Source organism: Argentina anserina, chromosome 6, assembly GCF_933775445.1.
Source record: "Argentina anserina chromosome 6, drPotAnse1.1, whole genome shotgun sequence".
Classification (NCBI taxonomy): Eukaryota; Viridiplantae; Streptophyta; class Magnoliopsida; order Rosales; family Rosaceae; genus Argentina; species Argentina anserina.
This window is the reverse complement of record NC_065877.1, coordinates 34,837,799-34,864,383: the sequence shown is the minus strand read 5'-3', so window position 1 is coordinate 34,864,383 and position 26,585 is coordinate 34,837,799. Positions and strand designations below refer to the sequence as shown.

At 37.6% G+C, this 26,585-nt stretch overlaps 4 protein-coding genes across 5 annotated transcripts; 1 reads left to right on the top strand and 3 right to left on the bottom strand.

Annotated features, from left to right (window-relative positions):
* Nucleotides 1–228: 228 nt before the first annotated feature.
* LOC126798579 (uncharacterized) lies at nucleotides 229–3,412 on the bottom strand. The gene is given in 10 exon segments (XM_050525588.1): nucleotides 229–502; nucleotides 609–658; nucleotides 799–878; nucleotides 1,006–1,161; nucleotides 1,489–1,656; nucleotides 1,754–1,877; nucleotides 1,952–2,064; nucleotides 2,256–2,389; nucleotides 2,507–2,696; nucleotides 2,922–3,412. Coding segments are annotated over 10 exon segments (1,557 nt in total). The 5' UTR covers nucleotides 3,324–3,412; the 3' UTR covers nucleotides 229–362.
* Nucleotides 3,413–12,091: 8,679 nt separating this feature from the next.
* LOC126798562 (uncharacterized) lies at nucleotides 12,092–16,186 on the bottom strand. 2 transcript variants are annotated; one of them, XM_050525569.1, is made up of 5 exons: nucleotides 15,658–16,186; nucleotides 14,210–15,573; nucleotides 13,024–13,440; nucleotides 12,693–12,928; nucleotides 12,092–12,573 (listed from the first exon to the last, which is right to left on the bottom strand). In XM_050525569.1, exons 1-2 carry the CDS (start codon nucleotides 15,777–15,779, stop codon nucleotides 14,631–14,633), a joined length of 1,065 nt encoding a protein of 354 aa, XP_050381526.1. In that variant the 5' UTR covers nucleotides 15,780–16,186; the 3' UTR covers nucleotides 12,092–12,573; nucleotides 12,693–12,928; nucleotides 13,024–13,440; nucleotides 14,210–14,630. The 2 variants fall into 2 exon arrangements, with proteins under 2 accessions (XP_050381526.1, XP_050381527.1); XM_050525570.1 differs by having other exon boundaries at nucleotides 13,024–13,429; nucleotides 15,658–16,180.
* On the bottom strand, nucleotides 12,316–14,417 carry LOC126797402 (uncharacterized). Its single transcript, XM_050524038.1, has 4 exons — nucleotides 14,210–14,417; nucleotides 13,024–13,440; nucleotides 12,693–12,928; nucleotides 12,316–12,573 (listed from the first exon to the last, which is right to left on the bottom strand). The coding sequence occupies exons 1-4, from the start codon at nucleotides 14,415–14,417 to the stop codon at nucleotides 12,316–12,318; spliced, it is 1,119 nt and encodes a 372-aa protein (XP_050379995.1).
* Nucleotides 16,187–24,777: 8,591 nt separating the features above from the next.
* LOC126798560 (myb-related protein 306-like) lies at nucleotides 24,778–26,562 on the top strand. The gene is made up of 3 exons (XM_050525567.1): nucleotides 24,778–25,022; nucleotides 25,221–25,350; nucleotides 25,501–26,562. Exons 1-3 carry the CDS (start codon nucleotides 24,890–24,892, stop codon nucleotides 26,330–26,332), a joined length of 1,095 nt encoding a protein of 364 aa, XP_050381524.1. The 5' UTR covers nucleotides 24,778–24,889; the 3' UTR covers nucleotides 26,333–26,562.
* Nucleotides 26,563–26,585: the final 23 nt, after the last annotated feature.

Genomic DNA, 26,585 nt, shown 5'->3' with positions numbered 1-26,585 from the left:
CAATATTTTTATTAGTTTCAATTTTAACTATTATATATATATATATATATTAATAAATGTGTAATGTGTATTTCACTATTTTATGAAATAAACAAAAAATATTGTAAATTTACACAATTTATTGTCTATTTCAGTAATTTTACATTATGATATTACAATATTTTACTAAAATAATATGATATGAGGTGATTAAAATAGACGGTGAGGTGTCAATAGCCGCACTCATCCTATAAACATGTCATTGATCTTAAGCAATTCTTGTTTGAATTTCGATTAACATGTAAGCCAATTGTTAAAAAATTGGTTAAATATTAAAGATAATTAAGTCAGGAAGGCAGTGCTGAACCAAAGGAAAGTAATGATTACGATGGTTGGTCATCAGCAAGGTCGTGATAGTATTCTGACATCCAATTTGCGATGATCCTGATCTCTTTCTTCCTCACATCTTTAAGCCATTCTGGATCTTCACTTGTTTTGAACCTCAGGTCAACATGGTGAGCACCTGTTCATTACAAACCAGCATCACAAAATGTGTTAGTACATATGTATTGCATTCTCCTCAAATTGCTTTCATATATACATTTTGATTTGGAAAACCAGCTATGAACCTTCTTTTGCAACAATTGCTACTATGCTCTTGGAAATATTGTTCAGCACCCTGAAAAGATAAACGCCAATAGAAATCAATAATATGGCCATATATATGGTTAAGAAATAGAGTACGTTTAGGGCTTTAGGTGATTCAAACTAATTAACTACGAAACAAATATATTGATCATTAATTAGTTAATTACGTACCCTCCACCACTCCAAGGGTCTCTTAAGCCATTAAAGAAGATGATGTTGCTCCCGTATTTTCTGAATACCCTCTTGATATCCTGCTCATACAGTACATCCAACATTTGATTTGGAATTGAAACCCAAGCGAGTTCACTAAAATTTCCGTAGAAATATTAGTGACGAAGTTGGGGGAATGATAAAAGTTTGATGAGAAAGTTTACTCACATGGCCGCCGAACTCGGTGGTGATCCAATTAGGCCTGGGTTCTATGCCAAAAGCCCTTTCGCAAGAAGAGACTCGATATTTGTATTGCCACTCAGAAGGTGGGAATATGCTCTCTTCATTGTTACCACTTGTTGGCATTATCATTTCCGTACACGCCTGCATGAGTTAGTGCCAATACTTATTAAGTCCAAATGATGATCAAGCACGTAAAGTATATATATATATATATAGGCCATTGCAACTATTGACCTATTGTCACTTATCATTCAATTTCTTGATACAATATAGTGGTTGAAGAATTCCATCATTGAATTTCAGTAGGGTTGCAGCTGATTATGAATTAAGTAATCAAAATGACTAGGGAAACACTACCCTAAATCAACAATCATTGTAAATTAAGCTCATATGAGCTGAAAATACTTCGCTTGATTTAGTAAAATAAAATCCAAAATACGAAGGAAAAAAAAATGAAGAAGTTCCTACCTGCCATTGCCATCCTCCAAGGTCGTGAGGATCTGAGTTATCAGTAGGATCAAAACACTTAGCAGTCCCAGTGTAATTATAGTAAACAGTAACTGCACCATATAACTTCGCAAATGTATCATTTCCTGTCGTTGGATCATCTATTGCCCGCCAATAAAATTACATTTTCTTTTATCATATATACTGAAATAAATACCATTATATGTTTATATGTCTTTAAAAGAAGAGAGATAATTTTATTGTCTATACGTTTTCTCTAATTAACCTGTTTCACTGGATATGCTGGCATGGGACTTAAGAAATTTGAGGGAGTAGGATAATCTGTCATTGCTGTGTAAATATACGCGGTTCCAAGCCAACCTTCAAGATCACCTGATCTAAAATCATTCCTGTAATAATAATTCAAATTGAAAGTTATATATAGTTTGGAAATTATTATTATTATTATTTTGATCGAACGTACTTGCATATTTTGAACGATTTTCGGAGTAACTCAAGCCCTCCAGGTTGGTTTCCGGTGTCTTCGATCTGTTGCCACGATCCTTTGATCACTTTGTAACAACTCTCACTCTCGCTCTAATTCAGTCATTATGTTCAACAATTAAAACGTAATTAATTATCTACTTTTGATCCATAAGCACTTAATAACCATAATTCATGAATAGTATTTGCATGTGTGTGACACATGCATGCATTATCACATTATTGGACCCTCAAGTATGAGTGTATGTCATGATTTAAATGTCTTTTGGAGAGAGAGAGAGTACCCTAAAGTCTCCAGTGACTATATTGTTGAAGCTATATGGAGATGTAATGTTCTCAAAATTTAGGATTGGAGAAGATGATGCCAAAGCTCCGATCGTAACATGGGGATACTTCAACCTAAACCATGCTGCTAGCACTGCATAACATATCAAAATTTGTAATTCCCAAAAACAACGTGTATGCTCAATTACATATATATACATAAAAGATCAAGACTACTATTGATAATTACAAATCAAAACATATGTCATACTTCCTCCATAGGAACCTCCAAAGACCACTACAGGTGAGTCCGTTGCTGTCAAGTTTTTCTTCAAGTCAATAATTAAGGAAGCATAATCCGCCAAGGCCTGTGTGGAGCTTAGATATCCAAGTGTAGTTGAATTGCTGTAAGCCACATCTTTCTTGCCCCCAAAAGGTATAGACTTCCCATAAAACCTATGCTGCAATATGATCAGTGGTTCAGTGTTACATATGAATTATATTACTTTATCAGATGGGTGATTAATTTGTTCTTGTTAGTTGATACTAATTTGCAATCTGATCTAAGAACGTAACATATATCATATATGAGTGTATATCTGAAGATATAATCAAGGAAAACACTCAAACAGTGTTGATAATATAAAACTAGCTAACAATTCAGGAATCGAACAGAGTCAACTAACCTCAATGAAAATGATGAGGGCTTTGAAATGAGGAGCTGTCTCGTATAGAAAACCAGTGTTCTGCGCAAACCATTCTATGTTTCCTTCATTCCCAGTGTAGACAAAGATCGGAGCATTGCTCTTGGCGCCTCCCCAGAACGTATCATTTATCAAATACCTCTGCTGGAAAGACTCGTAGCTTTTGGGATAGTAATTGAAATGATCGAGGATTTGGGTGAAGTATTTGGTTCTGTAAAGTTGGTTATGACGAGCAGAAAGTGATACCTTCTCTTCTGGGGTTATCAATGAAGATGGGAATCTAGGAGGTAGGGATTTGGCAGAGTTGACAGGAAGATAATGAAGCAAACAGAGGAAGGAGAACCAGAAAAGAAATGAGGACCCGGATTCTGTCATCTTGTTCATGTTTTGGGGTTTTTCTGGTATTGCAGAGAGAGTTTGAGGTGTGGAGATGGGAGAAGCCTTGGTAAATCCGAGAGAAAGAGAATCTGGGATATTTCCGAAGTCTCGGATAAAAAGTCTGTTATCATGGATGGACTAATTTGACTATTATGGACTTGTGCTGGAAATAAGAGTAGATGATTCGATGAAGATACAAATTTCCATTTATTAACCCAAAGAAGGTGATCCCCCTACGCCCCCAGCCTAAGTAGAAAAGAAAAACCAGAGTGGTGGGCAACTGGGCAAGCATGTAATGCACGTATAAATTAGTGAGTTGAACTTACCTGCTCTGATTAATTAGTCATTGAATTGGTTTAGGGTTTATTGAGGTGGGGGGTTGGGGCTGTTGGAGCCCTTTTATTGAAAAGTATATTGGGTGAAATTGACACACTCATTTGTGTTAGAAATGATGGTATGAGCTATGTGATTGTCGATGTAAAAAGGTTATATGAATACTATCGGAAAATTATTAATCGATTGTGTCAAGATTCAAGACGGGCTAGACGGCCGACCGGTGACAAAACTGTGAGCTTGTGAAATTCGGCTTCTCTGCTTTGATTTTTTTTCTTGTTCAGATTTGCTTGGATCTTTAAAATCATTGAATTGAATAAGTATGACAATGGATATAAGTTGCTTGCATCAACGTTACTCAATCGTTATAAAATAATCCTAATGCAAGTAAATATATGCAGAGAAGCTAAATTCGAACCGGTGATAGTGGGTTAGTCCTTAAGGACTCGGGTGTCTAAAGTAATTGGTGAATACCCAAACTGAGTAGGGTGTCCAAAGAAATTTGGAGGGTTATTTGGATCTGGGTTCAATGTGTAACGACCCCAAAATTTCGAGCCTAAAAACTCAAAATTCTAAAGTCGTTAAACACAAATAATCTCAAATAAATCGAAATCATTAAAGTGTAACAGCGGATCAATTCTGAGTTCTCAATACAACTCAGACAACCAATTATTACAACCCAAATTATAATCCATACACAAAATGGAAATGTAATAATCCTCACAAATCACTCACAAATCTCACAAATGAAAATACACAAATCCTCACACACGAATCCATGCTAAAATCTCACCACAAGTAGGATCCGAACGACTTCGAGCCTCTGTAGTCGTCACTCAACCTCCGCTAATCAGTACCTGCGGAATTATCCCCTACACCATTGAATTGGTGCACCGGGATTGTAAACACAAACCCGGTAAGCTTATAGCTCGTATGAGTAAAATCACAATACAGTTCGCATATCAATATATACGAAAGATCACAAAACAACAAATATAAATGCCCTCATGAGTCAATAGTCAGCCCATCTGGTCGACTCAAAGAAATATGAAATAAAATGCTCATGAGGAAATTAAGTAACCCTTCTGGTTACCCAAAGCATTTATAATACGGGTACCAAGAACGCTGGTACACATCTGTTACCCCTCTCGTAATACACCGTTGATATTGGATAGCCACCCGCTACCCAACATCCAAAATACACCGAGTACCCATGAGCAGATAACCACCCGTTACCTCGCATGCAGTACTAAGGCAGACAGACTAGAGCTCTAACTGTATCGTAACTTTCGCCCGGCCAAAGGCTAGGTTTCGACTTGCCAAACACGTACAATAATCTCACATCATATTGTACCAAAAATCAGGTCCAAAGACAATTCACATTTTAACAATCTCAATGTTAAAAATCACGTACAATAATCTCACATCATATTGTACAATTCAAATCACATGCTCAATATAATCACAATAAAATCATAACAGTATATTATATAGCAAACTATATATATTCGTACTTATTTACCATTTATACAATATATATATATAATCCACTATATCTTATACATGTCATATTTCACTACACATGCTCATTTCTCACTTCCGTCATCAAAATGACTATTTTTAATGAATTAAAAACAGTACGTAATTTAATGAACTATATATATAATATGTACTTATTACCATTATACTGTATATATGTAGTCCACTAAATTATATACATGTTGTAATTCATTTGATAAACACACTTGCAAAAATGTTGAATCACCACGAGGGTAGATTCGTAATTCAGTGAGATTTTACTCACCTTATTGACTTGAGCGTAATTCCACAATTCCCGATGCTAATTCCTTTCCTCGATTTAACGATCACCTTAAAAGAATAAGAAAGGAATTTAGAATCGTTTCGTAAACCTTTAAATGCCAAAACAGTAATAAACAGTTACTGTTCAGCAATTTTGGTTTATACGAAGTTACTGTTCACTGTTCACTATTCACGGTTACTGTACAATACTCAATTAATACGTATTTCTGTACGTATAAATATTAAGCACGTATTTCTGTACGTATAAATATTATATACGTATTTTCTGTACGTATAAATATTAATACGTATTTCTGCACGTATAAATATTATATACGTATTTCTGTACGTATAAATATTATATACGTATTTCTGTACGTATAAATATTAATACGTATTTATGTACGTATAAATATTAATACGTATTTCTGTACGTATAAATATTATATACGTATTTCTGTACGTATAAATATTAATACGTATTTCTGTACGTATAAATATTAATACGTATTTCTGTACGTATAAATATTAATACGTATTTTTGTACATATACGTACTATTTAAATGTAAATACAAATTCAGTAAATAAAATTTACTAAATTACCCTTTTTACAAAATTACTTTTTACTGAAAGTAATTTATAATTACATTTACCGAAGGTAAAATTTAATTACATTTACCGTAGTAAATAAAAATTACATTTACATTTAAGTAAATTACCAAAATACCCCTATCGGAAAACATTTTCACACCGCCGCACGTGGCGGCGCGTGGGTTACACGCACCACCTCCGGCCGGCAGCGCGTGGGGCCCACGCGCCGAGCCCAAAACCGGCGCGTGTGATGTCACCACCGTGCCCAAACTCTCCCCCTCCTCCCCCTCTTCCTTCCTACAGCCTCCGACGACCCCTAATCTACCCCTAGCACCCTCACGCGCCGCCTAGAGGCGGCGGTATCTCCCACCCTCCTTCACTGCCGATTCTTCCCCAATTCGAATCCAAATTCTCCCAATCACCCCCAAATCACCATACAAGCACACACAACATCAAATCAACGATCATACCTAGCTCAAACGTGGAGATTTCGATTCGTCGGTGGTGACGTTAGGGAGGCCGGCGCAGTCGATGCGAGTGGAGGTGAGGCCGTGTGGCGAATCGGGGTTCAACTCTTATCGTGGAGGCTCCGGAGGCAAGAGGAGGACGGTGTCGACGATGGAGCTCGGGGAATGAGTGATGCTCTCGGCGGTGAGGTTGAGCGCCGCAAGCTCAGGGGTTGGAGAGGGGAGCGGCGCGGTGCTTCCCGGCTAGGCGGTGACGATCACGTCTCCCTGTGAAGGGAGATCGGAGGTGAGGCCGAGAGTGAGAGGGAGAGGGATCGAGGAGAAGGAGAGAGGAAGAGAGAGAGAGAGAGAGAGAGAGAGAGAGAGAGAATGCGGCGGAAAAGAAAGGGTTTCCTGTTATGGAAACCCTAGTTACAAAAATTTCCTTTTTATACTAGTTTCTAAATCGGAAACTAACTTCCGACGTGAATAACTTTTACGTACGATGTCCGTTTCGAACGCGTCACATATCCACGAACTCGTATCAACGAGCTCTACAACTTCCGTGAAGAAAGTTTTCGAAACCGAGCAACGGATTAAAAGTCGATATAAACGTTCGGAAACGTAACGTTTTTCGAATTAAACGTTCCGATAACGTATCCGTTACTCGTTTCCTATCGTCGTAATCAATCACATCCATTCTAATTAAATTTCACAATTTTTAAAGAATTCAAATCCACTCAAATGTTGTTTGAAATTTAGGGTTATTACACAATGTTTCAATGTCTCCCATTCGAAATCATGGAGGAACAATATTTTAGTCGAAGTGAGTTTTGCTACCATACTGATGACGAGTTTAGATTTCATCCTATTAAAATACCATGCCCTGCTCCATACACTACATAAATTCTCACTAACATGGGATCTCCCTACAAAGATCATCCGGTGATGAGAGTTAGAATCGATGATTGCAGAGATACGTAAATCTGGTAAAGAGCACTTGAATATATGAGTCTAAAAAAACATGGAGATTATAAGCCAAAACCATGCATGCTACCGTCTAAGAAATTATACTTGTAGAAAAGCAAATTACACTGATTAATGAGAGATCGTCAGGTCCTTGTAATCTCGTGCAGATTTTGTAGATCTGTTTGAACATCCAGATAATTAAAATAAAGTTCGGGCGCCGAGGGCTTTGGTGTTGCAGCACAGCGATAAGTCACGAAGGCAAAAAAGAGCAGAAGGTAGAAAAGCCCCCCGGCCAAGAAAGCAGCTACCCATTTAAGGCAACACCAGCACGGCCTAACCAAGCTAAGGAGCTTTCCTCTTAAACAGAATTCCTGAAATTCAAGCTTTCGAACACGTTGCTGCCTTTCTCGAATGTCAGAGTATTTCATGATAAGCTTTGCAAGATAAGGGTCAAATACTCTTCAGGAGAATGATGATCACCAAAATTATAGAGTATATAGTGCAAAATTGACTCGCATCTTTCTTCTAAAATTCCTTTATTTGGATCACCATCCACAGATATAAATGACAGTATGGAGACGTGGATTTCATGACCTTGTACAACTCCTCGTGAAAAATTTGACCCTCATTTTCCTTCTCGCCTTGCATTGCTTGTTGCCTCCAATACTTGTACAACAACGATTTTCCTCCACGCTTTGTCAAATCTGAGCTACATTCATTCTTCTTCAAAACGCCGCCGCCAAGGCTTCTCGCAACCGGAACTAAAACCCTAGGAGAAAAGCTTCTAGGCCGTGTTTGGACAGAAAAAAATATTTTGGGAGGAGCAGCCCTAGGAAGATTAGGTGATGAGCTTTTGAAAGTAAAACGAGATCAAAGTGTTGGATTTCACGCAACGGATTAGTCAACAAGATACGATATTGAGAAGCAACTATAATAGGGAAAAACAAACGCACTCAACAACAAAAAATTTAGTGTGGTTTCCTCACTACTTGAGGTACATCCACGAGGCGTGATCCGATTTTTCTTTACTATCAAGAATAGTGTGAAAAAAATATAAGGTGTTTCACTCAAAATTTATACCCAAACTCAAAGCCCTTGAACCCTTGTACACTCCTCTTAACGCACACTCTCAATTTTTTTCCCAATACACTGAAATTCTCCCTAAACAACAGAGTACACAAAACTCGGATGCTCATCTACCACTCTTCAATGACAACCTTCATGGCTATTTATAGCCAACTCTTGTCAAGCTAACATAGAGAACACATTCATAGAGCAAAACCAAAGTCTTAATTAACCTTCTTTCCCCGTTCAATGTTCTACACTAAAATAGTATCAAACTATTCCCAATAGTTCTCAACTATTGTTTCATGCATGCATGCTCTCTACTCATTCTCCATGCATTCCTACAATAACATTGCATGATTGTAGACTTGTTCTCATACGTAATTCAAATATAGCTGCACCACCCTAGCTATTTCTAGCTCTACATCACACTAAATGAGTTATTTCACATGCATTTATCTTGTGTATATTGCAGCTAATCTCTTCCATTCAAACATTATTGGTGTTGTAATCAACATGGCATTAATTTGAGCCCATCTCAACACGAGGTGTTGGCGGAAGACTCAAGCAGGTCGTGGTGACCGCGGACGCCATAGATTGAATTGTTCCAAAACTTTCTTTTATATATTGGTGTAGGGTTTTAGGGTTGAGATCCATACACGGTGTATGTTATATGCACTCTATACACAATCTTGGGGTAGATTAGTCCTTGCAAGTTAAATTTGGTTTTACTGTACATATTTACAAATATAAAGGTTATTTGCGTTATTTCGTTATTATTTTGATTGAAAAGAGATACTATTGAAAAGGGGACGAGCTAGCAACCTCGAGTTATCCAAGTGAGCCTGCTTTGGCTCTCAATAATGAACAAAGAGAGTTGTTTCTTCAACCAGTGAATGGTATGGACATATTCATTTTGCTAAACTTTTTTTCACATTCTTATTATGATCGATGATCGATGTGATGTGTCTTTACGCTTAAGCGGATTAACGAGTATTTTGAAGCACCAATTGAGTGCACACCGTGCACCAACGAAAAGAGATCTCACCTATTACCCATGTTCAATTTTGTGCTGGAATAACCTAGCTAGCTCCACTGTTACAATGAGAGGAAGCGAGGTTTCTACTTGCTCCATAAATTATAGGCGGAGCAGACATTCCTATGCAAGCTGGTTCTGCCGTTCTGGCATGGCTTAATTGAAAAATATAACCTTCTACTCAATGAAGAAAAAAAAATAGGAATCATTACAGATTCACTAAATATACGATACCACAAGTACCATTTGCAATCAAACATAGTTTGAGAAGTGGGCAAATTGTTAAAGTCAGCAGTAGAAGGGCTAGTACAGTTGTGTTGGAAGGAAGTTTGGTAAATCAAATTTAATTAGCAAACATGTAATAACCAAAACCAACAAAGTAGTAACAACTAACAACTGCCAAAGTTGATCGATCTCTTCTACATATTTCCATTAGGAACCGCAGAGGCTTTCTACATTTCTTTTTGTACGTGCTCATCTTTACTCTGCCCTTAGACGTTGATACCCGATCGAGCTTACTCATGGGCAGAACCACTTGGCGGATTGGTAGGGTTATAGTTCAATCGAAAATTGTGCTGAAATATTACCAAGTATATGTACTAGTCTTACTAAAGTTTGAGTTGGTGGAGTTGGCTAAATGGTAAGTTTAATTATTTTTTGATAGAGTTGGTTGTGGGTTCGATTCCCACATTCCTCTTTTTGTTTTTCTCTTTTTTCATCTCTAATTTTTTCTCGTCCTTCCCGATTCTTTCATTTTTCAATATTTTTTTTTGTTTTTCTCTTTTTTCATCCCTAATTTTTTCTTCTCCTTCCCAATTCTTTCATTTTCATTTTTTTCTCTATTTTTTTACTTTACATTTATGTCTACTATTTTTTATTAGTAAATCTATATTTATTTCTATTATCTCCTCTTTTTTCATCCCTTCTTTTTTCTCCTCCTTCCCAATTCTTTCCTTTGTCACTTTTTTTCTCTATTATTTTACTCTACAGTTTTGTTTACTATTTTCTATTAATAAATCTATATTTATTTATATTATCTCCTCAATTTTCTCACTATTTTTCTTTAGTTACAACATATTCTTCACAAAAAATTTAGATATTTAATTTTTTATCAAAAAAAATTTATGCCTTAAACCAGCCCTACTCATTCTCCCTTCCTAATTCCGGCGCTGAGCTTACTGCAGCTACCATGAGCATCACTGGAATAAAAAGCTTTGGTTAGGTCGCTAGCATCGCTACTCTGACGCTACTGAACTGCAACAAATTGTCCGCTACATTGGGATCGATCGGCAGAAAGTTTTTCACTATACCAGGGTTGATGAATGGAAACATTTTTTTCACTACGGTGGGATTGAAGGGCGGTGGCGAAGGGGGTGGATCTGGTCTCTCCTTAAAAACATCTCCAAATAAGGACAGGGAAGAACAAAATAGGGAAAATATATACAAGCACACCGACGATACAGAGCAGCAATAGAATTTCAAACCACGGTGACCCTCCGTTACAGCTGCAAATAAAGTCGATGAAGCTATCAAGGCACCTACGAATCCAGCTGAGGACCTTTGTCACTAGAGAGATGATTGTTGAGAGCCTCCGGAAGTGAACCTCTCTCGATCGTTGCTCTTGTTCTTGAACATCAGTATGCCAATCCTTAAGCAACCTATCAAGAAAACGAATAAGAACAGGAAACATGTATGCTTCTTCATGTTGTCCGGAATCTTCTAGAGAATCAAGAAATGGGGCGAGATCTTTGGCGGCAACTACGCCGCCTTTAGAGATTATGCGATCCTTGATCAGCTTCCATCTCTTTTTTTCATGTCGCTATTTTGGGTCCTTGCATTCGCATTTCTCCCACCAAATTTCCGCGAATTCCGTCGGATATTACGGAGCCTTGTCTCCACCGATACTCAATCGAGGAGAAACCGGCAGAACCCTAGGAGCTCCGAGCTTCAAGGAGAAGCCTAGAGTTTGGGGAGGAGGAGAGGTTTTGAGGAATGATGGGTTGGGAAGATTGGAGGGTTTGAATGTGAGACGTGGAGGAGAAGGGGTTTGAGCAAGTGTGAATTGGGTCGCTACCATGGACGGCATTGATGGATTGTTACAGGAAAAGTAGCGATCTTTGTTTAGGTTCTTGTGTATCTGTGTAGATGTGAACAAAAGGTGCAGGAAAAAGCAGGGTTTAAGATGTATGAACAGAGGTTTAGGCGGATGGATTTATATGCATGAAAGCCCAAGCCCAATGTCCTGATCTATTGAGGCTTATGTCTAGAAAGCCTACAACTTAACTACCCTCTTAATAATTGTATAACAAAATGAAAGCAAAACATTTATTTGAGTCTAGACTGGCTGAGCGGATTCTAGGTAGGCACCTAGGCGGTTTAATTGAGTTCTAGGCGATCGCCTAAACTGTTTAGTTGAGATTCTAACCGGACATTAGGCTAGGCGGGCGCCTCTCTCTCTCATTGGGCTACTCAGTCGATACATACCCTATTCCTTGTTACTCAAGGACTGCTGCTGCTGCAAGTCTGCAACGGTCTTGGAATAATGCATGATCCAACTAATGGACATCCTCTAGTCTTCAGAGTACACTATTTCCAGTTTCTTAAGTTATTTTCCTTTGGAAGGATATGTCTATGATTATCTGATCCTATAGTCTTCTTTTCTGTGAACCATGATGATGTTTGAGGACTCAATAAGATGATTATGTGCTTTGGAAATGCTAAAGTGACTTTCTGCCGAGACAAAAAAGACTAATTTCACTAACTTGGAAATAGTAAGAAAGAAGGATCTACACGAATTCTTCGGTTCACAACCTGTATCCTGCTTAGCTTATTGTGACACCAGACTAGTTGATCAGTTGTTATGCTCGACATGTTTAGAACCCTGGACACTAATCTGATGTCAACTTGACAAAAAAAGTAAAGGTGTTCTGCGCTCTCTTCTTCCTCCTGGTGCTTTTTAAATCTCTTCAGTATGCAGTTCTCACTCTTCAACAGCTCTTTAAGCTTCCTCTCTTTCTGCATTTCACAATAAATGCAAGTTATTCTCATGCTTAATACAGTTGATATTGATGGAAATAGTACAATGACAACAGTAACACATCAGAGCCATGGTAGTATCACTAATCACTACTAACCTTTTGAAGATCTGCTTGAACTTCCTGTAATAGCTTTGGATCCAAGGAATCTTCAAGTTCCAACTTTGATCTTTTTCGACAAGCATCCGTTGTATTGGCAGATTTATCAGCTCTTATGAATCGCCACAAAGTCCTTATGGATTCCTGCAAAATCTCTACTAGAATATCACATCCAATTGCATCATCAATGTCTTTACCTTCTCTCTTGGCTTTCTTTTTTTCCTTCAAACTGTCTTCTGCATTGAAACACAGATTTTGTGTTTATCAGTCCAAGTTCATCTGTAATATCACTAAAGAAACACATAACATTGAATTCAGATTTCTCACGTACCTCTGATCACTGGAATTTGCATAAGATTTCGCATAACACATCTATTTCTTACATAATTTTCAACCCTTGGCCCTTGAAACCGTTCGTTCTCAACAAATCTTTGCATGAGCACTTGAAACTGTTGAAATTCCTCTGCAACTTCATTATACGAACGTAAACCATATTCATCAAATTCCCAAAGCTCCAATACCTTCTCATATTGCCATTGAAGGAATTCCCAAGAAAGGCACAACTGTCCAACATATACTACTTCCAATTCACTATGCAATTCTCTAACGAACTTAACCAGTGGGTCAGAATCAGAATTTTTCTTCGGTCTGCATAGCCCAAAGTTCTGCAAAAGAAATGATTTGATTGCTGGAGTTGAGGACTTGCAGCTCGAAAAGGTTTCTAGTGTGTCCTTGGACTGCAAAAATCCTATCCATGATTAAAAAGATAAAATAAGACCACAAATGCAGAGGAACTATGTGATGATTGTGATAAGCTGATAGTAACTTTCACTGAGTAGACAGTAACTTCTCATGCACATGAATTTCTGAAACTTGTCTTTGTAAAAGAAACCAATGTCATGCTAATCTCATCAAACTGGTGGAGCACTAAAGCAATTTCATGATTTGGTGAAGCTAAGATCAGCATGCTTAAATAGTTTTATATACTACAAGTAATGGATATGAATCTTTAACTTTTTAGAGTCTTATCATAAATTAAGGCAATGGTGAGGCTTTAGGTACTGTGTGCATATCCCACTAGAATGTGAGTGGTGCTTTACACAATATATATACAGTGACACATGCAAAGGAGCCTAATTTCATGAAGTGCTGACAATTGAGAACTATGAAAGGTAATATCCTAATTAGTTCATGTATAGGCACTTTAAATGTAATAATCACACTTGATGCTTGGATCCTAACCAGGCTCATGCTTATTCTGTGATCAACCAACCAGATTTGGTGGGTCATAACTTAATAAATTAACCTAAGGTAGGTTGGGTTAATAAGCTCAATGCATTAGAACAGCTAGATATATCATATATACTATATATCTCTTGAACTATTCTGGGTTTTTTTTTTCCAACAAACTAGAAATGAAAAAACTGCGGTGAAAAACACAAGGACTATCATTTTGGGACCTAAGAGAAATAATACATCAAGGAAATTAAGAAGTTTGATGAGAAGTGATGACTGACCTATTGCATATAACTTCTGGTAACTCAAAATGTCGAATTTTCGCATTCGTTCTCTGTAACTCTTGTAGAACTTGTGAAGAACACTCATTCGATCTCCATGATGGTATTTTTCATCAATCTTCCATGGTTTCAAATCATCCATACTCGGAGACTCGGATTCTTCAAAGATAGTAGGCAGACCAGAACCTCTGACTTTCTTAAGCTCCATTTTCAACTGTTCTATCAATTCTTGATGTTCCCACAATGTCTCCAATGTGTTTGGATCCTCAGAATCATTAGCTGCCGAAACTTGACTTCTGACCTTTTCAGAATTTTGTAAATCCTCATTAGGCTTTTCATCTGTGGCAGTAAACCCTTCAGGTTTGGCCACTTTTGGGTTACGAAGCTTATGATGTTCCTCATTCCTAGTTGACTCTTCTAGCTATTCGAGTTGCTCCATTATATCTTCATCTTCTTCATCAAATCCATCAGGCTCATACCCAACATCCAAACTCTGCAAATCAATATCTTCCAAAGCACCAAATTCAACCCTTTCCCCAAACTCTGTTTCTGACAAAAATCCATCACCACTAAATCGACCCAATATCGAAAGCTCGGGGCTTGAACAAAGAGAACTCGAATAATCAGAAGAAGATTCTACTACAACATATTCTTTTCTGTGCAGAAACTTATCTTCGTGAGAAGCCACTTTCTCATCCACAGAATCATGTTCAGGAGACTTTTCTTCTGTATCCAAATGAAACTCTTCCCCAACTAGTTTCTTCTCTGGATCCTGAGGAATATGAATTTTTCCACGAACACATTCTTCAGTAATCAAATTCTGAACACCCTCATCTTCAGCTACAATTGAAGCAAAATTTGAGTTATCAGCGGATTCTTCTTTAACAACAAAGCTTGCAACTTTTGATTGTTCTTCTTCCTCATGAACACATGCCTCTGTAACCAATTGCTTCACACAGTCGTTTTCAATTACCATGGAACCACAGTTTGAGTTATCAGCAGATGCTTCTCTGACAACAAAGCTTGCAACTTTTGGTTCTTCCTCAAAGAAACTAACATGCTTCTCAGCTTGAAAAGCGTACCTTCTGCTGCTAAGTTTCTCAGGCAGCAACTCATTCTCTTTGTTGACAATAGAAGAATGACCATAAGCATTCACTTTCTCCATTGCTTCTAATATAGCTTTAGTCTGATACTCAAATTTGAACACAAAGCTTGGCTCCGGCGTCTCCTTTTCATCTTCAACATCATAGTACTCTGAATCATCATCACTTTTTGGAACCTCAGACTCAACTTGTTGGGGCATAGCTGCTCGCTCAATAAAAGAATACGACTCATTCACCAAAGAACTCTGTTCTTCGTCAAACCTGCAAGACAAACGAAAACAATAAAAGAAGTTATTCGCTTTCAATATATGAATAAAGAAACACAAAATCCCTGAATTTACATACCTGACAAAGATTGAGCTGAAAAACCTGAACAGAGTATGCAAAATGGAGGCGACAAAAACTGAGAAAGACCCAGAAAAGGGAGACATCTTTCTCTTGAAAACCAAATTAGATGAACCACCCATGTTCACCGAACCAGAGTGGGTATTAATTCAGGGCAGACTTGACTCAAATCCATGAATCACTTTATTTCAGTCTGAAGCAAAAACAGAGGGAGTTCATGCACACTGTGATTCCCACGTTGAAAATTTCATCCACGAGATGGACTTACCACCCGTAAAATCAAGCTGAATCCCAAAATGGTTGCCTGGAATGCGATCGAGGGAGGTTGAAATCCAACCTAATGAGGGAAATTGTTAGCGAAAGACCGAGAAACTAGGGAAGAAAAGAACGTGGGAGCGACTTGGGTGGGGATTTACACTAATCGTATGGGTTGCTTTACTTGCTTAGAGGCGTGGAATTCTGAGGAACGTTATGTAGTGTTTGTGAGTGATTGACAATTTGACAATGGAGCCAGGATTTTCACATTTTGGTTGAAAGGTCTGATCCAAAGTTTTTTCACAGAGAATTGGGTGAAATTTAAAGCTTACGCCTTTCAGCTATTCTGGTCGGTCTTGCCCCTTGACCTCGAGCTCAAAACTTGATGTTGATGATGACCGAGATATTCACCTTTCCAATTTTGACAATCGTGTTGTGTTTTTACCAAGACCAAAATATTAAAAAAAGAACTGTTTTCTTGAAACCCTTTAGCTACTACGAGATTCGTCTATGGTGCAGCGCTGCATACTATACATACTGAAACGGACGGTAGATATAATGTGTCTTAAAATGCACGTGGAGTCCGTAGAATGTATGAATTGTGGATTAAAGGTATGTATGGTATGTAGCGTTGCACCATAAATTTTTCCAGCTACTACGAACTTGCAACAACCTTAGCATTCATCATATCAATTACCTTGAATCCAACTTCACCGTGCTTTGCTATGTGAATTGGAAATGGGAAAGAAATGAAAATAAGCACGTACTTTGGACACTTCTTCTTCCTCGAGAAAGATCAAAACCGTGCTGATGTAATTAAGTTAAATTAAATGAGCTATTGCCTCTATGTGTTGCTAGCTAGCGAAGCTCGATCATTATCCCTACATAGCTTGTTGTGTTGGTAATGGACTACCATCAATCAAAACAAACCAAAAACGTACAATAAGAGAAGCCAAAGGCGTGCTCTGCTTTGGCTCTATTAGGTGGTTTACACAAGATTAAGTATCATATCGATCTAAATATTATATGCAAAGTAGAATCGAATTTGGTCATGGTTATAGAATCAGTAACAAAAGTACAAGGGTATTCATGTATCTAAACCTTAACCTCGCTACTCTAATCATTTGACAAACTAACAAGCTAGCAAACAAACAAACAACCTGATTACTTACATGTACCACCATATTTGACCATATCTAGATGCATAAATCGAAGGTTCATAATCAACTGTATGTTCTTTTTCTTTTTCTTTTTCTTTTTCTTTTTTGAGAAGACATGTTCTTTAGCTACATCGAATGCTAAATTTCTTGTAATTAGTATTTTTACAAAATCAAACTACAAAATTCATGAATACGTATGTAGTCTGTATGGTTCTAGTTTGGACTGGGAACTGGGAAGGAGGCAAGGATACATCGCATATTTCTGCATTTCAGCCACGTGGCTAGTCTTATGTATTGGACGTTTATACCTGCAAAATTATTTGCCTGGACTCTTGAGTAATTCCTTATAGTAAATGAAGAAAATCGTCGTTTAGACTTTTAGAGTTAATTCTACATACCCTTTGATCATGTGCATGCACCTTATATACATTTGAAATTAGTGCAAGCCACGTGCTCTGTTATTTTTTTTCTCAGTTATTCCAAGTTTTTAACGGTATTAGTGCAATAAAAAATGTAAATTGAATGAACCGCTGAGATTGCACAATATTTGTTAGTTTACTTGATGTCCTGAATAACTTTCCTTGAACTACACATGTACTAGGAAACTTCTTACAAAATTAGCCCAAATACTTTCAAGAAAAAAAAAAGTTAAGAAAATATTTGCTCGATCAAAGTCTTGACTCTTAAGCATGTTAGTTGAGAAAGTGAGAATATGAGAACACAATGCATTTGATGAACTATGCCTCGGTTTCCTTGGTGTACGTACTAATTAACAAGTAGCTAAAAGTCTAGAACATACAAGTGTGAATTAGATATCATGCACAAAGCAGGAGGAATAGATAGCCTATATATACATGTAACTCGACTCTTATTCGTCGATGAAAGCTTACACTTACGATGTGAACCAAGCATTGGCGAATTGCATACATATATGTAAACACGCAAGAAACACTAATACGCAACTTTGTAGTAGGCTAGTAGTGTTCCAACAAAATATTCTGCAAATCTTCAAGAATATGCACCTTAACATAACCAACATTTCTAAGCAGACTTGAGTTACAAGCTAAATGGAATCGTATCAAAGCTATCAAATATGAAACACGACGGCCGGTATTGCAAAATTAATGGGTATAGCCACACTCACACTATCAAGTTTCAATAACGTGTGGGCTATGCGGCGCATATATATGTCTAAGGTGTCACACTCATGCCACAGCTATTACAGCTTCGATTAACTTAGCCAGAAAAGGAGGCAAGGATATGGAGGTTTCTTAAGGGGTCGTGTTTTCTTACCTTCACATGGCAGAAAATTCGTTATATATATTCTCCACTGTCAACATGAGATGGAGACGCAGGAGAATATTAGGCCAGAAGAGAGAAGATGAACCCGACACTGTCCAAATGCTTAATATTTCTAGAAGAGAGGAAAAGAAAACTATACGAAGGAGAAGCCACCCAAACCTAGTCAAAACAATAATGCTCATGCATCCTTCATTCCTTCTAGATCGGACTCTAAATCTATACACACGGCGTGTATATATTAGTATATTAATTAACACGTTATCTCAATGGCTTAGTTTCGTAGTCCTAGTCGCGAGTGGTAAGCCTAATATGAGTGCAACATTTTTGTAGTATATACGTACTCCTTCCTGCTCGTAAAGTCTCAAACCTCTTGAATTCACTCATTTTCTCTATCAAGTCTTGCTTTCTTTGTACTATCTTGAATATGATGTATAACAATCACCCTCATCTCGCTTCCAATGGAGACATGAACTGCTCAGTACGTACGTTACAATATGGAAGAAATAACTATATGATATTTTGAATAGTACGTGGAAAAAACTATATGCTTTAGGAGCATGCCTTAATCGTTTGGCTGATACGGGGATCGAATTATCTACCATGCAATTATGTATCTATGTAGTGGAGGGTAGTTTATTAGATTATAAAAGAGTGTCGCTAAATGTACTCAGCAAATTTCTAAATATACTCAACAAGGCAACAACAATATTGTCTGTACAAATATTCCAATTTTATCTTTTATTTTGCTAAACCCAGCAAGCAAATCCAAACCCCCCAACAATTCAACTGACGCAAGTTTTGCTCGACATAAACTTAATTGTCATCTCCATAATCACAAAAGCAAAGATTTTGATGAAGGAGAAAGCTAGAACACTAGTATGGATATTCGATTTCATTTTGCATGATTTATGGGCAATGATCCTTCTCTCTAATTTATGCCCATTTTTTGCCTATCTCTCTGTGTGTGATCAATGGATGGAACTTCTCACATATGGTTCATTAATCTCTTGTGTATGTATTTGCACCAATGAATGGGATCCCTTTTGATTTTTTCGTGGGCTATTATTCGATAAGGTAACGCATTTGTTTTGGAGTTGCTGGGTTTGTCATTGGAATCAAGGGTAAAGTTAGAAAATAACTAATTGTCGGGTCTATATAGAGATTTGTTAGGTGCATTTAGAAGCACCCATTAGTAAACCCTAGGACATTTTTTCTTCTTCATATTATTCACGACGAGAAAAAATTGACTAATATGGATTGAACTCGTGCAGCCCAAAGTAGTTTTGCCGCATACCAAGACCCATATCATTGCCCTTTTTTTTTCTAGCTTTCATATTGGGCTCACAAAATTACCGAAATGGGCTGATGCCAGCAACGTTGTGACTTGTCTCACAAGTCAAACACTAACACTCAAAACACTTCTTTCTTTCTTTCTTTCTTTCTTTCTTTCTTCTTCTTCTTCTTCTTCTTCTTCTTCTTCTTCCATCAGCCTTCTCGAACCCTCCTCCAAACTATGAGATTTCAGTGTCCCATACCTATAATAAAGCTACAAGCTTGTTTTGTTGATTGGAGATCGATCGAGTTCATTCGGTTCAATCTATATATCTAGTAGTTGCTTATCAAGTTCAATGTATTTACTAGTTGAAAGCATCCCCCGACTTCAAAAATCCTAAGCCGGCCACCTCTACCCTTCAATTTATTGTTTCTGACATACGTGTGAGGTTACAACTGGTTTTCTTATGTTCATACAATGAAACTTATGGCTCATACATGGAGGAATGCCCTTAGTCACTTCTCTACTTATGATCAGTATGGACATTTATACTTACACAATCTACCCAAGTCCACGAAATACAAAAATTGAATACGACTAGATATATGGGTTATGAGTTAGGGAAATGAAATGTAGATCATGTCGGCCGTCGTCTCGTGTAAAACACACATGTAACAATATATATGTAATAGACAAGCATATAGATCCGTCGTCGTCTCGCTTGAATTAAAAATAAAACAATAGTTACCAGTCACGCGTATAAGAAGGTAACATGCAATTTTTCATTTTTAGTGCTTAAGTCATAACTTACAAGTACATGTTGAACCCCCTCAAGAAAGAAGTATATGTTGATCAGTTTGTATCTGTAAAATACTTCACAACTGAATTTGCATAAGCTATTTAGGTAGATATATAAACGGCTATATAAAATTGTAGATATGTAATAATGAAATGGGATACTGTACGTCTTACAATATGATCAGATATATTGTGGTAAAAAGTGCAGATGGCTGCTGGCTTAGAAAAAACAAGCAGTGCATGTAGAAACTCTGTACCGATGTAATACAATATATGAAACAGAATTACAGAAAACAACATGATATACTAATTTACTTTACCACCCGCAGAATCACACAGAAATAGCACATAGTGTTTGATCAGAAAAATAGGAAGACGAAGGAATTGATGATATTCAGAAGCATCATTAAAGAGCACATGGGAATTTGCAGTACACTGCAGAATGATCGAGTCACAATAATGGATCTTAGTTACACCAAATTACTAAACATGCACATATAACGGAGATAGGTACATTGATCTGCCATTCCTGCATCTTCGCCAAGCTTGAAGCCGGCAGGTCCACTCGATGACATTGAGAATACTATGAAGTATGAACAAATTATACAATTTTGATAATATACGTTTGCAATACAATGTGCATGAGCTTCTGAGATCTAAAATGTTCGTGATCCTTGGGGATTATGCAAGACTACTAGTATAGGGCAGATTTGTTCGGTATTTACATTGGATAAGATGATTGATTAGCAAGGAATCGGAGTACATTGGAGCCTTTGGAATAGCAAGTACATTCTTCATTGGAAGCAAGGTAGATTGAGAGTGGTCGACAATTCTTGATTCAGAAGAAGCATACAATGGAAACTGATAATTTGCTTGTACATTTTCCATAAGCCGACAAACTTAATGTGACACCATCTTTGGTAGAAAATTAATATTCAATTCAAGGTATGGGAACCAATAGGGCCGTATTAATTAGCCGGTTTGAATTAGCGCTTTGCGCTATAATGAGGTTTGTAATAGCATCAGTCTCGGAGTAAACCATCATTTTCGTTGTTTGATGTCTTACGAGTTACGAGTAAATGATGGTCCAAACTCTTGAATCACCGAAGACAGCTAGCTAGACCACCCCGTTAACTTTCAATTTTCAGGACTCTTGTATTCTTCTATATTAAGCTAGAAGTTTTCTGTCTAATTTGTGACAACAATCACGCATGCAGTTTATTTGAACGTATATTGAAAATACATAACGTACAATCCCTCATGGAGTTCTAATTCAATTGTTTGGTCGGAATTTCCACACGTATTCGATCGTGAACTGTCTCTTTTGTAGTGGAAGTTAGTTTTGGTGCTCTACAGTTTTATAAAGAGTTGGTTCTAAGCAGCCTTCAATAGTGTGCAAGTCGCCTAGCGGATTCAGATTTTCAACTTGAACCTTCATCGATCAGTTGGGTCATCTGGACACCGCTTTTTTTGGCCTTATGAATTTGTGAATTTTATTATTGTGGATTATGAAAATTGTGGCTCCTCTCTCCAATATGATAATTTTCTCTTCATTTATAGTATTTTAAAACTTTGTCCTTACACACCCCTTAATAATGTATCAACATTAGTGTCACGTGAATAGTTGATGATTAAACGAGTGACTGAGATTGCATACTGATTGTCAGTTCAATTAGTATATATCGGTGCGTAGAATTTTTTTTTTTTTTTTAGTTTCTAAACTTTGTTTTTAAGGTTGAAATTATTATTACACGTAAACAAGTATATATATGTATGTCGAAGGATAATAATAGGTGGAATGAACATTACGGATACACTAGTGATCGAGTACGTAATGGCTCTAGCGTAGCTGGTTAAGGACGATTCATCAGTCAATGCTCGATCAAGCCATTAAGGATAAGAATATAAGATGATGATAAGCGCAGTACGTGTAGCATCCGCCAAGTGTTTCGATTGATGGTGATGAGTGTAGTTGACTTTCTTACCACTATAGCCATCGTCCATCGATCCATGCATTGCCCCACCACGACATGCATGGTGCACGATAAGACGACCCTCGTCAATATTGTGTTTATCAATTCATCTATATTCGGTATGTGTATATCTTCGAATTAATTTGGAAGTACATACATTTTCTATTACAATCTCATTGCTTGTTTAGTTTCTAGATCTATGTAAATGATTTGTTTTTGTAAACTTCAGTCGATTTCAAAATTGTGAAGACATTAATGATCATGATATGTAGTTGACTTTCTTACCACTATAGCCATCGTCCATCGATCCATGCATTGCCCCACCACGACATGCATGGTGCACGATAAGACGACCCTCGTCAATATTGTGTTTATCAATTCATCTATATTCGGTATGTGTATATCTTCGAATTAATTTGGAAGTACATACATTTTCTATTACAATCTCATTGCTTGTTTAGTTTCTAATAGATCGTAAATGATTTGTTTTTGTAAACTTCAGTCGATTTCAAAATTGTGAAGACATTAATGATCATGATATGTTCAAAAGCTAGTGTGTCTGTATACTTGTACAGTTGTACATATTTTTTTGTATATATGGTTATTATCTACTTGGATATGAATCCGTTGACTTACAAGTTAAGTTCAGCAGCTTCCATTTGAAATCATGACGATGGATTATACATTATCATTCCTTGACGAAGTCAAAGACCAATATATTGAATCAGCAGAAATCTAGGGGACAAATCCAACATCCCCGTACCAGAGATTTTTCTAAAATTATAGCTAAAAACAATATATAACACATGATTCTTTGGTAGATGTCTATACTAATTAGTATATGATACCGTATATCATGTGCTCATTATGTTTGCTGCCCCGACCTAATTAAACTCTATTTTCTACGTCAGACACTTCATTTAACTAGCTGTATTGAGGCTTTGTTAACTTTACCCTTTAATTAGAACCGGGTTTATCGGAGTGAAAACTCTAGGGTTTTGAAACTTGGTCTACTGGTTTGTGTCTGGCGGTGCGTCAGTTGGCGCTGTCGTTAGACAGGAGGCCGGGTACGTAGCCAAGCAGTGGTCTTACCCTGTTGGGTTGGTTGAGGTGTCACCAATGATGGAGATTTGTCCCTGGTGCGGTCAAGAAGAGTAGTCTACGAATTATGTTCACCGCCGATCTCCTTTGATTTTAGACTTTATTTACATAGATTTACCTTTCTCACAAAAAAAAAAGAGGCTCTGTAAACTTTACAATTTTCTGATTTCAGAAAAAAAAAACAATTCAATCATGTTGAAGGATGAGAAAAAAGCAGTGATCGACATATATGCACCATCCACGCACTCTCAAGAGATGTGGTTTTCCTCTTAATTTGCTTGCTAACACACTAGCCATCTTTTGGTCGAATATAAGCTCAGATTAAAGTACGTTATGGTTCAGGCGCTCAACTTCAAATGGGCAAGCAATTGTTACTAGTTTAACGAATTTTCTTGACATATTAGAAAGGTACGCAAAGACTTCATACGCTCAAAAGCATGCCACTTAGTAGAACGTACTTTGCGCTCAACAAAGCCAGTTACGTACCTTGATCTACCAGATTAGAAACTTAGCTACATTGTATAATGCCTACACTATGATATGTTTCTTCATTCCTCTAATGTTATACTAACACTATTCGAATAAAATTAATAAAAAAAATAAGAAGAAAAAAAACGCAGGTTAGACAATTTCAGACCTCAATCCCTCATTGGCTCATTTCTCTAAAGCCTAGACAGAATCCATATAAAAAAGCAATACAATTGAACTGAATTATTTCGAGTCAACGCGTTTTGACAGAGAGTTAAAGTGAGCGGCTTTGGGAGAAGTTACCAGTGGGCAGCGGCATATATAGGTAGTGTTGCTGGTTTTTTACTAGTTACTAAAAGATCGAGACTATAGTCAGCTGGAAAGCACTGATGACATGCAGAGCCCTCATTAGGTTTAGAGAGCAGGAAGACATTAAAGACTGAAATTCAAAGGGGTAAGTTTTGTCCAGTTGATCTCTTAGCTCATTCAATGCCACGCGTTTTTGCGATTAAAAAAAAAACAGAGAGGAGGAGGAAGAAGAAGAAGAAGAAGAAGAAACCTGTGCTTTGCTGTGGTGCTGACTTTGGCTTGCCCATGGAGTAAATGCCCTTGCTGTCACCTTTTGACTCTTTCGCCAACCCTTCCTTCGCATCTCTCTCTATCCCTTCGTTTTTAGGTCAGCGTCTCTCTCTCTCTCTCTCCTTCTCTCTCCTTCTCTCTCCTCTTTGTTTTCCTATTTATGCAGACGAGGCTTGTCTCAAAAGTTTCCAAGGAAGAAGAAAAAGAAAGAAAAAAACATTGTCTTAGTTTTCAACACTCTCTTCAGTCTCTCTTGTGGCTACCCAGGAAGACCGCTCCTCTCTTTGTTTTTGAGAAAGAATTGAAGAAGAAAACAAGGCAAAATGGGCAGACCTCCTTGCTGTGACAAAGAAGGTGTCAAGAAAGGACCTTGGACTCCTGAAGAAGACATCGTTTTAGTCTCTTACATACAAGAACATGGACCTGGAAACTGGAGGGCTGTTCCTACCAATACTGGTAAACTCAGATTTCCCTTCTTTCAGTCTTTTACTGTATTTGATTGAACATGTTTGTGATACAAGTTCATAGCTTTCTGTTCTTTTGGTTTTCAATTCCATATAAAGGCACATCTGGGTATATTTGCATGTGGTGATCTATGATCTGGTTATTCAAACTCATATGTATTTCATCTAATTACTAATTCTTGTATTTCAGGTCTGCTGAGATGTAGCAAGAGTTGCAGGCTTAGATGGACCAACTACCTGAGGCCTGGGATCAAACGCGGGAACTTCACTGACCATGAGGAGAAGATGATCATCCATCTTCAAGCTCTGCTGGGCAATAGGTAATTAGACTGAAGTACCCTTTTTGCATAATTGAGTGTGTTTTCGGTGATTTATTCCAATAATATCGATATTAAATTTGGGAGGCCAGGTTAGGTTTGCTTTGTCTAAATCTAATTTATGGCTCTACAATTATTTTATTGGTGATGCAGATGGGCTGCAATAGCTTCATATCTACCTCAGAGAACTGATAATGACATCAAGAATTACTGGAACACTCACTTGAAGAAGAAGCTGAATAAGCTCAACCAAATTGGTGGCCACTCAAAAGATGAGGGATTCAGTAGTACTTGTTCTCAGCAGGCAACAATAGCAAGAGGTCAATGGGAGAGAAGGCTTCAAACTGATATCCACACGGCTCGACAAGCTCTTCGTGAAGCGCTTTCTCCTGCTGAGAACTACAAGCCCGATGGATTTGCAGGCACTGTGAGTTTGGGTAGTACTAGCACTAGTACCAGTACAGACTTGAAACCCTTGATGGATATTGTACCTGCAGGCCAAGCAGATCAATCACCTTCAACCGCTATGAGTGCTGTTACTTACGCTTCTAGCACTGAGAACATTTCAAGGTTGCTCAAAAGTTGGATGAAAAATCCTCCAAAGTCTGCCAAGACTAAGACCACCGCAGCTGCTGGGGTTATTAATTCTACATCAAGTAATGAGGAGGCGGCACTATCTGCAGCAAACACTACTACCACTACTAGTACTGTTGGCCATGGAAATGCAGAATTGTCTGATGCACTTGAGTCTCTGTTTGGTTTTGAGTGCTCGATAGAAGCTTCCAATTCGGATCTCTCCCCAACTATGTCACCTGATCAGGGCAACCTATTCCAAGCCGAAAGCAAACCGGATGTCGGCCAAGATCAATTGCCACTGTCATTGCTGGAGAAGTGGCTTTTCGATGAAGCTGCCGTTATCCAAGGGAAAGAAGTACACTATAGTGATTTTATGGCTTTAGATGGTGAAAATGCTGACTTTTGCTGAAGAGTATCACTACTTGCTTGTTTCATTCTGGGCACATTGGAGCATCTTCTTCTTTAGTTCGCTCACTTTTGGTTGTAGTCTTGTAGATCTGTTGAAGAACTACTGATTAATTTCACGGGGATTTAAGTAGCAGAGGGAAATTCTTAGAAATCTTCTTTGCTAGAACACGGAAATGTAAAAATAAAATAAAAAATTATTTAAGCTATTATGTCAAGTCTACGTACGTCTTAGCGGAGATCAGTAATTCAATTTC

What these genes read in the sequence shown, in the direction of transcription:
- LOC126798562 (XM_050525569.1), bottom strand. Translation starts at nt 15,779, where the DNA reads ATGGGTGGTTCATCTAATTTGGTTTTCAAGAGAAAGATGTCTCCCTTT. An exon ending in TTCAGCTCAATCTTTGTCAG is followed by an intron (nt 15,574 to 15,657) that starts GTATGTAAATTC and finishes TTTGTCTTGCAG; the next exon opens with GTTTGACGAAGAACAGAGTT.
- LOC126798560 (XM_050525567.1), top strand. Translation starts at nt 24,890, where the DNA reads ATGGGCAGACCTCCTTGCTGTGACAAAGAAGGTGTCAAGAAAGGACCT. An exon ending in GGCTGTTCCTACCAATACTG is followed by an intron (nt 25,023 to 25,220) that starts GTAAACTCAGAT and finishes CTTGTATTTCAG; the next exon opens with GTCTGCTGAGATGTAGCAAG. An exon ending in CAAGCTCTGCTGGGCAATAG is followed by an intron (nt 25,351 to 25,500) that starts GTAATTAGACTG and finishes TTGGTGATGCAG; the next exon opens with ATGGGCTGCAATAGCTTCAT.
- LOC126797402 (XM_050524038.1), bottom strand. Translation starts at nt 14,417, where the DNA reads ATGGAGCTTAAGAAAGTCAGAGGTTCTGGTCTGCCTACTATCTTTGAA. An exon ending in CCAGAAGTTATATGCAATAG is followed by an intron (nt 13,441 to 14,209) that starts GTCAGTCATCAC and finishes AATCATGGATAG; the next exon opens with GATTTTTGCAGTCCAAGGAC. An exon ending in GCAAATTCCAGTGATCAGAG is followed by an intron (nt 12,929 to 13,023) that starts GTACGTGAGAAA and finishes GTTTCAATGCAG; the next exon opens with AAGACAGTTTGAAGGAAAAA.